At 32.0% G+C, this 19,047-nt stretch overlaps 1 protein-coding gene and 1 non-coding gene across 3 annotated transcripts in view; both read left to right on the top strand.

The window, feature by feature from the left end:
* FNDC3A (fibronectin type III domain containing 3A) overlaps positions 1-19,047 on the top strand; it is a 138,561-nt gene that overhangs the window by 3,559 nt on the left and 115,955 nt on the right. For both annotated transcript variants that reach the window (XM_074378142.1, XM_010951413.3), the window contains exon 2: positions 14,575-14,713. In XM_074378142.1, the coding sequence (XP_074234243.1) occupies positions 14,615-14,713 (99 nt within the window). In that variant the 5' untranslated portion in view covers positions 14,575-14,614. The remainder of the gene's footprint in view (positions 1-14,574; positions 14,714-19,047) is intronic.
* On the top strand, positions 5,295-5,367 carry TRNAS-AGA (transfer RNA serine (anticodon AGA)). The gene has a single exon. It is a non-coding gene; the product is annotated as a tRNA-Ser (tRNA).

Raw genomic sequence — 19,047 nt, 5'->3', positions numbered from 1 at the left:
GCTGGAAATAATAGCAAGACAAGTCTGAGAGCATCTAAGGACAAGTATCAGGAAGGAGAAAAAAAGAAGGTTAAAGTTGAGATTTTGGGTAAGCATGGTCAAGAGCGGAGTAGGCAGGACTGGATAAGACAGTTTGGCTGTATCATTATGAACCCATCTGTAAAAGAACACTACATCTACTTTGACATATTAATAGCTTAAGCTTTATGTATGAGAGATAGATTATATATTTTATATGTGTGTTTATTATAGCTTAGATCAGGGGACAGCAGACTTTTTTGGTAGAGTGCCAGACAGTTAATATTTTAGGCCTTGTGGGCCACTTACAGTCTCTGTTGAATATTCTTTTTTGTTTGTTTTTTTTTTTTAACAATTGTAGGATTTGGCCAGCAGGCCTAGTTTGCTGACTCTTGGCTAATAATTGGCTAGGTAATTGTCCATATAGCACATAATGTGAGCTGCCTTCCATCATTTGTCTACATCATTGTTTTCTGTGTTTGTTATGAGTATCATTTATGGTTTTTTTCCTTATAGTAAATATAAAGAGAACATGCAGAAACAACTACTATTATATTTGTCATTTTGTGGCCAAACTTCTAGCATCTGCCTAGACTGGGTCTCAGAACTAGGAAGTGAAAGAAGAAAAAGCCTTTGAGCTAGACCTTAGAGCAGTGAAAATAGCTACAGCATGGCTTGATTTAGAATTCCTATAAGGTTAAGTATATCTGCTGCCTGTTCTGGTTGTACGTATTTTAAACTGCAGTTGGCATTTTAGAAACCTTGGCTCGGGTACTGGTGTTCTGTAAGTGACAACAGGGGAGCCAGCAGTAGGAAACCGTGCTTTTAAAAGTAGTTTGGGATGAGTTAGTGAAGAGGAAAAACAGTTGGACATCCCTCAATAACTCCAAAAGTCACTGTGTTATAGAATAGTCTAATAATTGGTATTTACACTGATGAGTTTGGGTCATCAAGAAAAGATGTATCATGTGTAGATTAAGGCCAAGAAAGAAGACCTAGGAATCTCTTTTAAAATATTTTCATTAAGATTGTTTAAAGATAAGTTATGGTGATTTAAGGGATGAGTATCAGTTATTTTGAAAAATTATTTACATGAAATATCTCTGAAGTTTCTAAATTTACAGGTGTGTACTTCTAAGGCAGTTCTGTTTCCTTCAGCACATTGTGTTTCATGTCCCGTTACCAGGTAAATAGTTGTGCCTAAGGTTATGATTGCATGAATGAATTGGCTAGGGTTACTCTATATTTTGTATTATCGAGAAAGTAAGAATATACCTTAAGAGGATTCTTTCGTTCAACAGGCATTAGTAAATACACTCTGTGTATCAGGGATAATATTAGGTGCTGGGAAAAGTAAAGATGTATAAGATGGAGAGCTGTCTGGATAAAATGGTAGTGTTTCATTTTACCCTCTTAAAAACATTAAAACCAACCAGACAAAACTCCAAAACTTAAAGTTAACTTTTGTCCTTTTGTTTATACTAGCATTTTCTATACTTGGTAAGTGTGTATACCGTCTTAGGTTTTTAGGGCAGTACAAAGCTTTTGAGCTAAATTCCAGCCTTCATAAATTGCTACCTAATAAAAGTTTGGTTTCTTAAATTTTACTTTAAGGAGAAATTAACAGTTCACTCTCCTACCCTCCTTTTGTCAGTAGCAGCTTCATTATTCCAGCTGTTTCCGTTTCCTAGATAGGAGATAAAGTACCTTGGATATTAGTTCCAACTTCAGCCTTATTAGCCATCTGATCTCAGATTAGTTTTTTTCAATCTTAGATTCCCAATTCTTAAAATAGAGAATAGTATCTATCATGTTTTCCCCATAGAAATGTTGTGAGCACTCAAAGAAATGTTGGAAACCGTGAAAAACATTAAAGTACCGTGTGAGTGTTTACATTAGTACTGCTATATTGGAAGCAATGCAGCCTTTTTTAATAAGACCAGAAACCATGAGTTCAAGTTTTTCCTCCAAAGTTCTGTAAATATAGCACTTCCAGTAAACATTTAGTTTACTCAAAACTTTTAACTGCCTTCTTGGCAAAGAGAATGCACATTTTAAGAGCTTTTTTTCCATTCTTATTAATCTTTCAGTGCAGTACATATCCAGTACCTCTGTTTCTCTTTGCAAGAGAATACTGATCTCCTCCTATTCCAAGGAAATTGAGCTTTTCTTTCCGCAGTGGGGTAGAAAATATGCAAAAGTGAATTCCTTATGGTTTTCTTTTTTTCAAGTGGAATACTATTTCTGTATCTGTAATAATAAGATCCACTTGAATTCTCACTGGAAAGTTGATTATGTTTTAAAATCTTATATAGACCTGCCATATATGTGGTGGTACTCTCATTTTACAGATGAACTATTACTTCTGACTTCCATGTCTCTCTTCCTCCCTCACTTCTTGAGATCTCTTATGTGCTAGTTGTTAGAAATACAAAGTAAGTTTGATGTGTGCTTCGAAGTAAACCTTAGTGTAAAGGTTGTCTAAATATATGATAAATTAGATTGTGTTAAGCAGTCTCTATCAGAAATGTCTGAAAGTTACTGTTATCTGTTTTCCTAATTCAGAACCCACATTTTAATATATTTTTGAACAGAATGATTTAGACAATTTAAGTGATTCCTTAGTGAAATCCAATTCCCCAGTGAGGAGAAAAAAAATCTTCCCACTTCTCTGGGGGTTCTAAACAGATGTTTAAGTACATTTTAAAGCACAGTTAGGATGTTTCTTAAAAAAGTAGTTGTATGCTTTCTTTTGCAGTAATAGATGTCATATACAACTACTGTATACTTTTGTTGAGATCTAGCTTGAATGAGAAGTCATTTTATTTACTTCAAAATCAGCTTCTTTTAAGATTGGCTTAAATAAAAATAAAAGTGAAAACATAATTTATAACTTGAGATTTCATTATAGTTACATTTTCTAGATTCTTTTGGCTTGCTTGTGACAGCCATTCTCAGATATAGTTTTGTTATTAAGACTTGATTTTTTCTATGTAATATTTTCATTTGCAATATATACTTTTTTCTTACATTTTAATTAATAGTGTATGAAATACCTTTTTGTTTTTTCTGTTAGGACCAACTATTCCCAGTACTTCAAATTAGCAGATAAATCATTAATCCTCAAATGCCGTAATATGCTAGCAATTTTATTTTTTTAACTTTCACTTGAACCTTACTACAACTGGCCTGACGTGTGATAGAGTAGTCTTTGGATAAAATGTAGGGGCAACTGTCCCTTTAGTTCATCTTTCAGGCTGCTTCCAGATAAATATTTCAAAAATATAAATTTGTTCAAATCATTGCTCAATTTTAGAAACTAAAATTATACTGAAATTTCTGTTGCATCAATTATGTCTCCTATCTTTGTTTTAGAGTTTATACTCTCTTGATATCCTGTGACTGTACCATTTCCAGCTACTTTGCAGCTTTCTAGTATAAAGAGCATGTTTTACATTAGGCAGATAGAGGTTTGTTTGTTGGCTTCTTCTCTTACTGGCTGTATGTGAACATGAACATGGTACTTCATATTAGTTCACTTCTGTGAGTCGTAGTTTCTTCACTGTAAAGAGGTGTAATATAGGATTTATCTCCTAGAACTGGCTGTTAAAAGGATTAAAAGAGCCCATTTAATTTGGCAAGTAAAATACTTGCCATAGGATATTTATATCTAGAACTTTGATAAACATTTCTAATCATTATCACTCAGGTATCCAAATTCTTGTTTTCACCATTTATTTATTTATTTATTCATCTAACATTTGTTAAAAACCATAAATGTCCTAGATACTTAGAATAACAATGTCACAAAAATGAGTATTATATTTTTTCTCTAGTAATTCACACACTAGGATGAGAGATAAAGACATGTAAACAAATACATATTTTAAAATAATTAAAAGAAAATAAAATCTCTTCTCTTGCCTCTTTTCACTTGTGTGAATCCCTCCTGTAGTTTATTACTGAACTGCTGTATGTTTCTGTAATACCCTCATAATATCATGATTGTGTATCTATCATACTGTAGCATACATATATTTCTTTACTTGCCTGTTTCAGCTATTAGACTATGAGCTCCTTGAATTTGTTTCCTCCCTGATCTTTAATATGTCTTTCCTTCTGCTAACTTTAAGTTTTGTTTGTTCTTCTTTTTCTGATTCTTTTAGATGGTAGTTTAGGTTATTTATTTGAGATTGTTCTTGTTTTTTGAGGAAGGCCTGTATTGCTATGAACTTTCCTCTTAGGACTCCTTTTGCTGCATTTTGCTATATGGTTGTGTTTTCCTTGTCATTTGTCTCAAGGAATTTTTAAATTTCTTCTTTGATTTCATCATTGACACATTTGATTTTTAATTTTTAGTAGCATGTTGTTTAGTCTCCGTGCAGTCTTTTTCTTTTTTTTTTTTTTTTTTCCATTTTTCTTTCTATAGTTGATTTCTAGTGAACTCCTTGAATTTGAACAGTACTTCTTGGATTGGCTTTTTTTTTTTTTTTTCTTTTTCTGTAAAGGAGCAGGTAGCAAATATTTTAGGCTTTGTGGCCATATGGACTCTGTTGCAACTATTTAACTGTGGTGTAGGAGCATAAAAATAGCCATAGATAAATTATAAACATTGGGTATAACTGTCTTCCAAAAAAGCTTTATTTCTAAAAACAGGCAGGAGGCCAGATTTAGCACACAAGCCTTAGTTTGCTGACCTCTGCAATGCTGCATACCCTATGCCTGGCAAATACAAGGGACTCAGTAAATAATGATAATTCATATATATTAAATGCTTTCTATGTTCTGTGTGCTATTCCAAACAACTTTCCATGCATTAGTTTACTTAATCCTTAAAATAACCCTCTGAGGTAGGTATTATTGTCATCATTTTAAAAATGAGGAAACTGAAGCACAGAGAAGTTAAATAACATGCCTAAAATCATACAACTAGTTAGTGAAAGATTTGGGATTTGAACCTAGGCATTGTGACTCCAAAGCATAGGCTTTGAATCATTAAATTATATCAGTTCTGGTATGTTAAATCCCAGGAGTATAATGTTGATTCAGTATTAGGAAACATATTAATGTAATTTACTGTATTAATAGATTAAATGAGAAAATTATATATAATCTTTTTGGTGCTAAGAAAAATCATTTTCTAAAATTCAGTTGTCCGACAACTTTTCATCAACAAGAAATAACCTTGTAAAGGGTTTCTACTAGAAACCTATATTAAATGTCATAGTGAAATATTAGAAGTACTTTCATTAAAAGATAGGAACATAACGTTGGGGGGAAGGTATAGCTCAGTGGTAGAGCACATACTTAGAATGAATGAGGTCCTGGGTTCAAACCTCAGTACCTCCATTAAAAAAGAAATTTAAAAAAAAAAAAAAAAAAAGATAGGAACATAACATTGGTCCAAGTCTTGATGCATTAACAAACAAGAAAAATTACTAACCTCTAAATAATGGGGAGGGGAGTGAGGTGGTATTATCACTGTTACTGTTTTAGTTGATATGATTTTCTACTTAGAAAATATAGACAGGCAATAGAAAATGATTTGAGTCAAAAAGAGATTTCAGTAAACCAACTGGCTATGAGATAAACTTAGAAGATTCATTAGCTCTCTTATACACCAGCATAACCAACTATGAAAACAATAAGAAAAAATCAAAGCCTAAATTGTAAAATACTTAAATTTTTAAACTATGCAGCTTTATCTGAAGAAAACTACAAGAAGAGCTGAATGAATGAATAGTATATTCCTGAATGTGAGAACTTAATACTATAAAATTGGCAGTTCTTACTAAATTAGTCAATAAGGTCAGTATAATCCTAATTAGAAATCCAACAGGATTTTTAAAATGGAAGTAGACAAACTTATGTTTCAAGTTTTGAAAAGGAAAAATGCACAAGAATAGCCAAGTAAATTACAAAAAGAAGCATAACAAAGGGGAACTTAGACATCAAAGATTAAAACATACTGTAAAATTACAGTTTTTAAAATAATAAGAATTTGGAGTAAGAATGAGCATGCTGATCAAAGGAACAGAATAAGGAATTCAGGTGGAGCTCCATGGAAACAGAAGAATTCATTATATGATACAAACAAGTGAGTAATGGAAGAGCTAACCTATAAATGGTGTGGGACAACTGACTATCCAGTTGAGGTAAAAATAGTTAGGTACCCACTTTGTGTTACTCACAAAACTAAATTCCAGTTGGACTAAATGTAAGTAAAAAACGGCAAAAATTCTAGAAATGAATTTTGGTTTTAAATGTCAGGGTGATGAAAGTTTTAATGTGTCATTAAACTTAGATGCCATTTAAAAAGGCAGGCAATAAATGGGGATAAAATATTTGACATATTTGACATGACAAAGTTAATATTCAAAGTATACAAGCTATGCCTACAAATCAGTATTAAAAAGATAACCTGGTAGAAAAGGAGAAAGAATGTAAGTAGAAAATTTATAGAAGTAGAAATATAACCTATAAAATTTGGAAAAGATACTCAACCACACCAGTAACATGAGAAATTCAAATTAAAATATCAAGGAGATAAGATTTTTTTTAATTTTCTTAATCAAATTGTCAAAAATTGGAAAACCTTAGTTAAGTATCAAATTGGAAAGTAGGCACTCAAAAACTATTGAACAGAGTATACATAGCTTCATCTTTTTAGGGTAAAAATTTAGCTGTATCTGTCAGTTTTGGTGTCTGATGTCATTGGTGCTTTTAAATAGAGCAATTTCAGTGTAGTATTGGGTTGGAAGCTGTGTTGCAGCAGGTTAAAGAAGTGAGAATTGTAGGCTAGTGATTCTCAACCTTTATATAACCATATTTGCCAACTGGGACAATTTTAGTATACTTTATTTTCTGAGTTTCTATTATAAAAGTAATTTTTTTTTTCAAATATAAAATTATAATTTTGAATATAATGGTTTTCAAGTCTCGTATGTCTGGATATTTTGATCTTCCCTTTTACTATTAGAACCTAATATTTTAGGAAAGTTGGTAATAAATTTCAGGAGAGATGTCAGCTTAAGCTGAATATAGAGTAAAGAAAAGAAAGATTTTTAAAAAATAAGATCAGGGAAGATGAGCATATTTAGGCAAAAATTTTTAACTCAGGAATAATTATAGACTTATAAACAAAGAATCTGGTTATCTCAGAAAGGACAACATTAAAATATTGGGGTCTATAGACAAATCTTTCTCTTTTTTTAACATTTTTTATTGATTTATAATCATTTTACAATGTTATAGACAAATCTTCTCATGGAAAATACAGAAATGTTTCTTGATTTCCTTATATCTTTTGATAAAATTCTCTATTTGGGAGAAATTAATGAAGGCAACATGTTAAATATGGTGAAGTTATACAAAAACAGTAGCTTTTACAGAGGAATTCAAACCTTTTGGTTGTGAACCTAGATGCTAAGATGTTTCTTTATCCAGAAAATACTCAGAAACTGCTGTTTTAGTCTTGAATCCAAAGTTGCTCTGATAGACATAACTAAGAATCTGAAATTTTGAAAAAGTAAACAATCTAAATATATAAGCTAGTACTTTACAAAACGACAGTAAAATATTTGTGGATGAAAATAGAATTGTCCTGGATGCAATTACCTTGTGCTCTAAAGGTAACCCAAGTGCTCTGAAAATAGCACCAGAGCTGTAAAATAGGATTTAAGATGGTACAGTTGTCACTCAGCATCCACAGAGGATTGGTTCCAGGACCCCTGCAGTTGCTCAAGTTCTTTATATAAAATGGCATAGTACAATAGAGTTGTATATCCATGGGTTCCACACCTACATATAATGGAAGGCCAACTGTACTTAAAAAAAAAATCTATTGGTCTTATTTATGTGCACATTATCTGTCCTTTAATAGATTGGGGTTGATTTCTTGGAAACAATTCCTGCTCTCTGTTTCTGTGGTTTCCTGAATGGAAGTATCTTTGTGATGTCTTTTTCATCTAAATTGCCTTTGAAATCTATTTTAAGCAGATTTTCATGTTGGTTAGGTGTGATTTCTTAGTGGGGGTGCTGGAGCTGTATCTCCTGACTGTTTATTAAATTAAGCTATATTTAGTTTATCTGACTAAGGAGAGTGATTGGCAGTGGTTCTCAAACTTCCAGCCCCTGTTTTAAACCTCTGTTCACTTAGTTAAAGACTGAGGCCCACCCATCCTGCTCACTTCCACCTTTTCAGTGAACAAGGAATTGGAGAAGAGAAAGATAAATAAGTTATAATAAGTTTGTTGCTAACAATCTGTATAAATTGCGATTTGCCTTATAAGAAAGTGAGTATATATATTTGCTTTTATTAGATTAAGCCATATGAAATTGTTATTTTAAAGTTTTTGACCTTAAGTGGCAGTTTCATATGTTTCAACCTGTTATATTATGCCCTATAAACCCTGCTCTCTATATAAAAATGTGTTATTGCACTTAACCAGGAAAATATATTTTAAGGTATTTAATATAACTTCATAAACAGCACATTGCCTATGAAGTGTCACCATATGAGCCAAATTGGATGGTTTATGAATATACATACTTTAGAAACAAGGGTAAAGTGATAAGCCAAAGATATTGTTAATGTATATATACATCATTGTACACTATAGGGTTAATCAGTAAACCATCTCCAAAAACTAAATTAAATATGAGAATGATAAAGTTTAACATGTAGTAATTTGTAAATAAAAGCTATTACATTTAAAACTGTGACCAATTGAAGACACCGTAAAAGCCAGAACTTTTTTAAAAATCATGCTTTTAAAGCATTGCCATTTGTGTTCTACTTGTGATACATTCATTTACCTTTCTACTGCCCATTTGGTACTTTAAAAATTAAGAGTAGCGAATTTGGTTCCCTGTCAAGATGGAGTAAAAAGCACTACATTTTCTCTTCTGTTTGAAACAACTAAAAAAAAAAAACTAGGAAAAAAATATGAAATATGAAACAGTGGCACTCAAGATGTTAGGCATCACTCAATGGAAGAGGGAGAATAAGGCCATCCGTATGAATGGCCCTGCTTATTGGCTGGAGAAAGTTTTCAGGGCACAGCACATTGAGGGAGATCCCAAGTAGGTCCCAGCTGACTCCCTGACTTGAGAGGTACTAACAATCCAAAGACAACGGAGTGTGCAGGTCTGAGTACCAGAGAAGACAGTGCTAAACAAAAAGGGCCTCAATGACCTGGAAAAGGTCCCCCTTAAGTATTCAGCAGAGTACTGACAAGTACATACATGTAAGGAGACTGACCAGAGCTAGAGAAAGAGCCACTGAAAAGCATTATATAAAACAGTATTCAGGCTCATGCAGGACTCGAAATAGTGCCTGTTCCCACTAACCAGACTAGAAAGCCTAATAATTCCCAGGGTATTTGGTAGAGTATTCTGGAGGGTCTTGGCCCAGTTGTGGCGAAAAAGCAACCCTAGATTAAATGCAGCTGTTTCTGCCTAACGCAAGAGCAGGAACATAAGTATTCTTGCCTAAAGCAAGACCCAAAAGGATCAAACTGTTTCCAAGTCACTTAGCCACATCTCACAGCAAAGCTCAAGAATACTTACAGGAATACAAAAAATATCCAGCGGCCAACAACGTAAAATTTACAATGTTTGACATTCGGTCAAAACTACCATGCTTTTAAAGAGGAGGGAGAATACAAACCATAATCATGAGAAAAAAATCAGTCTCTTGAAACTGGCCCAAAAGTGATACTGATGATGAATCAATAGTCAAGAACATTAAACGTTATGACTGTATTGAGTATGTTGGAGAAGCTAGAAGAAAGACTGAACATGTTAAGTAGAAGTATCTTCTAGATTAAAATTATAGTGTCAAAGAAAAGACGCATTGGATGACATTAATGGCACATTAGACGTTACCAAAGAAAAGATTAGTGGACTTGAAGAGACAGCAATAGAAACTATCAAAAATGAAACACACAGAGAAAAGAGAATTGTTTTCAAAGGGGAACTGAAAAAATATTTGAAGAAATAATGGCCAGAATTTTTCTGAATTTGATGAAAACTATAAGAAACACAATAAGCACAAGAAAGATGAATAAAAGGTCTCCAAGGATCATTATAATCAAATCACTTAAACAAAAGTGTTAAAGAGGAAAAAATTATTAAAAGCAGCCAACATTAATACAGAACAAAGATAAAGACAATAGCAGATTTCTCATCAGAAGCAATGTAGGCTAGAAGATAATGGAGTAGTGGTTATTTGGGATCCCTTGATATTCTGTATGAATTTTAGGATGAATTTTTCTATTTCTGCAAAAAATGCCATTGATATTTTGATAGGGATTGCATTGACTCTGTAGAGTGCTTTGGGCAGTATGGACATCTTAACAATATTAAATCTTCCAGTGCATGAACACAGGATGTCTTTCTATTTATTTGTTTCTCCTTTAATTTCTTTTAGGAATATTTTGTGGTTTTCAGTATACAAATCTTTGATCTCCTTGGTTAGACTTATTCCTAAGTATTTTATTCTTTTTAATGCTATCGTAAGTGGAACAGATATCAGATTTTTCAGTTAGTGTATAGAAATGTAACTGATTTTTGCGTGTTGTTTTGGTATCATGCATTTTTACTGAATTTACTACTTCTAGTAGTTTTCTTTTTTAATCTTAAGGGTTTTCTATCTGTAAGATCCTGTCATCTTTGAACAAAGACAGTTTTTCTTATTTCTTCTCAATTTGTATGCCTTTTATTTCTTTTTCACGCCTGATTTCTCTGCCTAGGACTTCAAGTGCTATGTTCAATACTATGAATGAACGTGAGAGTGGGAATCCTAGCCTGATTCCTGATTAGAGGAAAAGCTTTCAGTCTTTCACCACTGAGTATGATGTTAGCTGTGGGATTTTCATATGTGGCCTTTATTATGTTGAAGTAGTTTCTGTTCCTAGTTTGTTGGTTGTTTTTGTCATGAAAGGGTGTTGAATCTTTTCAGATGCTTTTTCTGCATCAATTAAGATGATCATGTATTCATTTTTAAAACTCTAAAAAGTGCTTTTATTGAAGTATTTGCGGTGAAGCACATACATAGTGTACAGCTCACTTTGTAATACACTGGTAATTACAATATAACAGCCTCCCAGGTCAAGACATAGAACAGTACCAGCACCCCAAAAACTGCCTTCATGCCCCTGTTGGTCCCCATTCTTTCTTCCTCTCCAAAGAATAATTATCTTGTTTTTTAAAAATGTTATAGACTAGTTTTATTGGTTTTTAAACTTTCTGTAAATAAAAATGTAGTCTTCTGTGTCTTTTTTCACTCACATTGTATTTGTGCAATTTGTGTTGTTTCCTGTATCACACATTAATTATTTTTCATAGCTGTATAATAGTTCGTTGGATAAATCAAATACAGTTTACCATTAACTGTTGAGGGACATTTCGGTTGTTTACAGTTTGGGGCTAGTAAAGAATAATGCTGCTGTATACCTTCTGTACTTATCTTTTGGTGCACATGTGCATGCATTTCTTTTTAGTATATACTAGGAAGTCTAATAGCTGGATCATAACTGGGTCATAGAATATATGTTCGATTTTTATAGATAATATCAAACTTGTTTCCGAAGTGATTTTATGAGTTTCATTTACATTCCACAAGATTGTGCCAGTTGCTCTGTAGCCTCACTAATACTTGATATTATCAGTCTTTTCCATTTTTATCCTAGTATGTTGTGGTATTTCATTACGATTTTTAATTAGCTTTTTCCTAATAATGAATTTGAGAATCTTTTCATAAGTTTATTGGTCTCTTTAATTTCCACTTTTGTGAAGATATTCATGTCTCTTCTCATTTTAGTTTTTTAAAAAAGTAATTTGTAGACCTGTATGTATGCTAAATACATATTCTTTTCCAGTTATATGTATTGTAAATATCTTTCAGTATGTGGCTTGCTTTTTCATTCTCTTAAAGGTATTTTTAAAAATAAATAGTACTTCTTAATTTTAGTGAATTTCAATGTCATTCTTTTCCTTTATGATTTAAGAAACATAATTTATACCCTATTTTAAAAATCTCTGTCCCATGGTTATGAAGTGTTTTTGTTATCTTTAGAAGCTCTTTTGTTTTACTTTTTACATTCAGATCTGTAATCTACCTGGCATTAATTTTTTAAAACATTGTTTAATTTGACATTAATTTGAATTTCTAATTAGAGATTTGCAAGAATAGTACAAAGGTATCCAGCTATTCTTCACCCACGCTCCCCAAATGTTAATTTTATATTATTACTACATACTGATACAGATACAAATACTGATATATAGATATAAATAGTGATGTGCTGGAGCCATCTTGTATACAAAAGTTGATTGTTAAAATTCAGGCATTTTCAGATCGATTTTTAAACCATGATGGCTTGAAATGGGCCATGGGGGAGTGTGTATTCCAATGGAAATTAGCAAACACAACAAATCACTTCTCCCCTTTTTTGCACGTATCAAAAACTACATTGAAAAACCAAGCAAAAATAGATGCATAACTTAATAAAACGAGTGGGTATTTGTAGTCACAAGATAAGATGAGAACATAGGAACTGAGTATTAACAAAATTTGAACAAATTAATTGAAAGAAGCTGACTGTTCTCTGTGCAGCAATGAAAGGAATTTTTAGGCTTTAAATGCAACATTTTAGTGCATGGCTGAAGCTTCCAATTTGCAAGCTGAAATAAAACCAGCTGCTTTGCATATAGTGTTATATGTCCATACAAGAAAGCAATTCATAAGTGAAACTTTTGATATTACAACTTTGAAAAGGTTAAAATCAGAGGTAATACCTTAAGTGGAATGATAATATTAAAACAGCACATGGCTTCAGATTCATTGTGTAATAATACTACTGTTCTTGGAATTAACTGGAGATTCAGAAGAAATTTTTATTTCTGTTTGTAAAGCTTCCATTCCAGCTCTTGAAACCAAACTATGGTTGTATCTTTAGCATTACATTCTAAAGTTTTTATAACAATGGTGGTTTGCAGTTTTAGCTAAACATATTAAATAAAATATTATAAATAGAGTAACAATAACAGAAGAAAAATTCTCTGTGGTTGTTATTTTTTGATTTATTAATTTTAAAAGATGAATTACTTATAAACTTTCTCTAGTTAATCCTGAGTTAGCTTCCCTAAAATATTTCTTCTTAAACTAAATTATGTGACATGCCAGAGGAAAAATACATCGACTCTTTTCCATCTTATAATTTCTTTATGTATTCCACAGAGTGAAATTATTTGACATGATTTAAATTACTCTGATTTTATTGGACCTTAAGAAATACAGCAATACAAATTAATCCAGAATTTAGATTTGTCCCTTCATTTACATGTGTATATTAAAATATTTATGTATTATGTATATAATATACATAAATATTTATATAATATGTATGCATTATATAAATGTTTATATATGTTATGTTTAAGTGGCATGTATTTTTATGAGATAGTTAAATGATATAAAATGTTTCATAGTATAGTCTTAAGTATAAAAGCTTGAAATAGATACTTGAATTTTTTTTAAAATCTTAAAGTGTATTTATATATTTAAACAGAAAATTGATTTTAGGTTAAATCAACTTGTGTGAGAGTTTTCTGCAAAGATTCAAGATTTTAAAATAAATAACATGAATTTAATGTCTTATAAAAGTTAAAAATTTTGACACTACTGAATTGTAGAATATTACAGTTTCCAAAAATGTTTCTTATTTTGCCGTTCGGTGTAGATTTGGTAAGATTTATGACTGAGCTCAGTTGTACTCATTTTGACATGTAATTTGCTGACAGTTTATTGGTTGATTTTATATATGGTAGATAATATTGTTTACATCGAATCCTTTAATTTTAATATAAGTGATGATACTATGTCTACAGTTAAAGGTTTCTAAATGTATGTGCTTTTATCACTTAAATGATTTCGTTTATTGTAAAGTACTTAGAAAAAAATAAACTAGAATGACAGAAGACCTAAGTCAGAGTTTAATACTTAAAACTTGAAGGTTCTTATTCTAATCCTGAGCAAATTTTTTACAGTTTTGCTATGTCTGAGGAATCAATGAAAAATCATACTTCTTGTGTAGTTCCCGATAGGGTGATGAGGGGGACTTGGGTCTTCAGAAACACCTTCTCAGCTCTAATTAAAAAACCAGTGGTAGAGCTGCCTCACTCAATTACTGCATTTTAGTACCTATCCTAGTGGTTAGCTTAAGTAGTGGTGGTTAAATTAAATAAATGTTGTATAGAGATGGAAGGGATAGAGAGACAGATAGACATGGAATTTAAATAGAAGCTGCTGATACATTGGCTTTAAAATATTTTGGTTTGCTATCTACGTTGACAGAGAGTTGATTAATAAGAAATTTTATTTCCTTAAATGATCTGTTGACAGAAAGAAGCTCTGTCCAACAGAGTATTACAAAATTTCTTTTAACAAGAGTATCTTTTTAGGTTAAAGAATGAGACAGATCTTGAATGTATCATATTTTAATGTGTTTTTAAGAATGTACACACAAATGGCTATATATTTTTGTTTTTCAGAGTTGGAGGGTTAATCCGGTATATTAATGTCTTATTGATAATGGCAGAACATCCACCACTACTGGATACAACTCAGATTTTAAGTAGTGATATTTCTCTTCTGTCTGCCCCTATTGTAAGTGCAGATGGAACACAACAGGTAAGGAAACCAAAATACTTATTTTCTTTTGTCTAGTACACGTGTATTCTTTCAAAAGAATGCAAAATTTAGAACAGAATGAGGCATCGCAATAGTTGGTTCCTGTTAACTCGTGTTTTAAACTCCAGTTCTAAATGTTGTTTTGGTTTCATAAGACTATGAAGAAATGAGACTATTTTTGAAGTCACTTCTAAAATGTATCTTTAATTATTAAATTTCTTGTGTGTATATTTAATTGCCACTAAAGTTGTTTTTGTTTTACTTTAGACGATATACTAGTCCCTGAGTGTTTTTTTTAACTAAGTTTAATCTTGTGCATTAACGATTATTATAAATCCTTACTTCAAATTATTATGAAGTCATGACTTAACTATGTGATTAAAATGACTGCCTGCATTATATTATAGTAAAACTTTATCTTCTTTTTTTTCCTACTCTCCTCACCAGACTTCCCCCCCTCCCCAAAAGCAAACACACAATTCCTGGTGTGTTTTTCTCATAACACAGGGCTTTATAAATATAGTTCTTTTATTTCATTGATACCTCATTCCTCCAGTAATCCTAAAGGGATGGGAATGATGGGCTTTCATAAGTACCTATTATGCACCAAACATTGTGCTTAATTTTCACAACTACCCTATATGGTAAGGATTTAATATTGCAAGTGAGGAAACAAAGACTAAGGACATAATAATAATAAGGAGAAGAAACAATTTGAGTTCTCACTATGTAAAAAATATGTGCTAAGAACTTTATGATCTTACTAAATTCTTTCAAAATCCTATCCCTATTGTAAATGAAACAAATGAGTTTCAGAAAGGCTCAAGATCACACAAAGCTTTTTTGCTCCGTTACTCATACTGCTTCCTTGGGAAACTGAGAAAAAAATAATCGTGTTTTGTTACTTTACAAACTTTGTATTTGAATAATTATTATTTGCTTACAAGATATAAGGGGTTACTTTGATTTTGCTATTGAAAAATCAAAAATCAAGAGTGATTAGCTTGAGTTCTAAATTTTTCTGTTTTGAATGAAGATAGCTTTAAAAGTATATACTAGTTTTGATTTTCACATGTATTCTGATAGCTTTCAGCAGCAACTTCATTTCACTAAATTTGCTTTTTAAGGTCAAGTTTAAAGCTGTTAAGATTTTTTTTTCTCTTAAAAGTAATAGATGTGGCAGATATTCATTTATTTTGGGGCCTTGGGAGTGTCTTCAGTTATCATTATTGTCTCAGGGAGATCATTGGCTTCAAGTTGTTTATAATGTAATACACAAAAGAATCTATTAAGCAGTTAATTACAGTTCATGGACATAGTTGTCACAGTGTATAGTCTGTTCAAGGGAGGGCTGAAGCAAGACCATGATGCCCTCCCAAGACTTATTTCTCTCTTCTCCCCAAAAAGGAGATTCTATTGGCCAAATTTTTCTTGAAATCTTGAGGACACCATGGCTGACATGTAGCAGTGGTGGTATAGATGGATGTAGAGAGAGGACCTGAGATTAGAGGGGCACATGAGAGCAAGATTTGAAGGATCAGGTGGGGTCAGTAGGTCTAGCGGACAGGTTTTTATGTAGGTTTTGAAAAACAAGTTTCAGGAGGTGGAATAAAGCCTTAAATTCTAACCAGCAGAGTGCCTTGTAGTTTGTAATTCGATAGGGAGAGAGATACAGATGAGTGGAAAGAGCACAGGATTTGGATGATTTATATTTGATTTGCGTGACTTAAGAAAAATTATTTAACTTCTTTGTATGTTTGTTTCTCTATAAAATGAAGGTAATAGCTTTTTAGAGTAGCTTTAGCTATGAGGGAGAAATGAGCCTGAAGGAGCTCAGTAAATATTTGCTGAATTTGAATTGAAGTACTCAATAAATGTTTAAAAGACTGAGGAGACTCTATAGATATGCCAGTCAGGACTTAAATCAAGAGAGTTTTTTGATCCACTGCTTACTATAACTAAGACATAATTATGGAGGATACATACTAAAATGTAAGTGTAAGAGAGTGGACCAATAGCTGTGGTAGAATGTAAGGAACTGAACGAAAGTAGATAACAATTAGAGGTGGTAAATAACAATAAGCAGGTAACAGTTGACAACAAGCATTTCTTTTTCTTGACTTGGGAACTTACAGGTATGCAAACTATGGCCAAGTTAGAGCTTGCCTGTGGTGACATGACACCACCTGGTTGGTACCCAGAGTAAAGAGACAAGCTAAAGTCAGTTCCTGACAGAAGGAAGTCTCATGGACATGCATGATGTTAAAAACTCAGGCTAACTAGTTTGTCCCTTATATTTACTCTCTTGGGAATATTATACTATTTCTTGGGAATGTATTATGAGATGATTTCTGTCCCACCTCTTGATATCAAATTAATTTTCTTATGGTTGGCCATCCAGATTATCTATCTCCTCACCAGTATTTTCTTATTTTTTATAGCAAACATAGTTTCTACTATGTCACATTATTATTATACATAGTGGGTCTTTTGGCTTATGAATTATTCTAGAGAGACTCCCTCCTGACATCATTACTGTTAATGTTACCTTTAGGGAAGCTATAATACACATTTATCATTCATTTTGACTGGCGGCATCTGAACCATTTTTTGTGTTTGAAGAATTTCATTCCTTTTTTTTTTCTATTAATAGACTTAATTTTTTAATTAATTTTTTTATTGAAGTTCAGTCAATTACAATGTGTCAATTTCTGGTGTAAGCACAATGTCCTAGTCATGCATATACATACATGTATTCGTTTTCATAGTTTTTTTTCATTAAAGGTTATTACAAGATACTGAACATGGTTCCCTGTGCTATGCAGAAGAAACTTCTTTAAAATCTATCTTATATAGAGTGGCTAACATTTGTAAATTTCAAACTCCCAAATTTATCCCTTCCCACCTTCGTTCCCCAGTAACCCGTAAGATTGTTTACTATGTATGGAAGTCTGTTTCTGTTTTATAGATGAGTTCATAGTGTCTTTTTTTTTTTAGATTCCACATACAAGTGACATCATATGGTATTTTTCTTTCTCTTTCTGGCTTACTTCACTTAGAATGATGATCTCTAGTCCATCCATGTTGCTGCAAATGGCATTATTTTATTCTTTTTATGGCTGAGTAGTATTCCATTGTGTAAGTATACCACATCTTCTTTATCTAGTCATCAGTAATAGACTATTTTTTAAGTGTTTTAGGTTAATAGAAAAATTGAGTAGAGAGGTTCTCTCATAATATCTCTTCCACAGAGTTTCCTTATTATTAATATCTTGTATTGGTGTTGGTACATTTGTTACAATTAATAAACCAATATTGATAACATTATTTTTGAGTTCCATAGTTTATAGAATTCATTCTTCATATTGTATAGTCCTTTGTGTTTTAACACATGTGTAATGTTGTATTTCACCATTAGAATATTACACAGAATAGTTTAACTGCTCTAAAACTCCCCAGTGCTCTATAATCCCTCCCTCATTCCCCAACCGCAAATCTTTGGCAACCACTGATATTTTTACTGTCCCTATAATTTTTTTTTTTTAGAATATCATATAGTTTGATTCATACAGTATGTAGCCTTTCCATACCAACTTCTTTCACTTAGTACTATGGTCTAGAAATTTTCTTTTTTGGCTATTTCAGTAGTTCATTTCTTTTTATTATTGTGTAATACTTCATTGTATGAATGTACCAGTTTATTCATTCACCTATTGAAGTCCTGCTTGAAGTACTGTTCTAGCATTTTGGCAGTATAAATAAGTTGCTTTAAAAATTCATGTGTAGGTTTTTCGGTAGACATGAGTTTTCACTCGATTGGATAAATATCTAGGAACATCATTGCTGGATCATATGGTAAGACTATGTTTGACTTTGTAAGAAACTACCAAACTGTTTTCCAAAGTGGCTGTACCACTTTGTATTCTCAAGCATGTTTGATGTGAGATTGTATTCTTTATTGGTAGAGCGGGTTAAGCATTTACAAGTGCTTGTGCGGCCCTGTTAGAACTCCCAAATATGTGTCAGGGAATTTGAGCTTCAAGCACAAGTGGAATGCTCCCAGCTATATTCACTATTCCACCATCAAAAGAAAAGTTCAGATATTTTGGTTTCTTGTGTGGTTCAGCACTTTCCTGATTTAACTTTACCTTCTCTAATTTCTACTCATTTACCTTCCAAAAGTATTGAATGCATTTAAATTTTGGTTAAGGTCTTTCAAAACTCAGCACCTATCTAACTTCTTTATTAGAATCTTCTCCATTTCATTAATTTTTAAATTATTATTTTGAAGCTACTATTATTTAATCTCATTTGTACCTGAGGGGTTTTAATTT

Source organism: Camelus bactrianus, chromosome 14 (assembly GCF_048773025.1).
Source record: "Camelus bactrianus isolate YW-2024 breed Bactrian camel chromosome 14, ASM4877302v1, whole genome shotgun sequence".
Classification (NCBI taxonomy): Eukaryota; Metazoa; Chordata; class Mammalia; order Artiodactyla; family Camelidae; genus Camelus; species Camelus bactrianus.
Note: the sequence above shows the minus strand (reverse complement) of the source record. Positions and strands in the feature narration are given on the sequence as shown.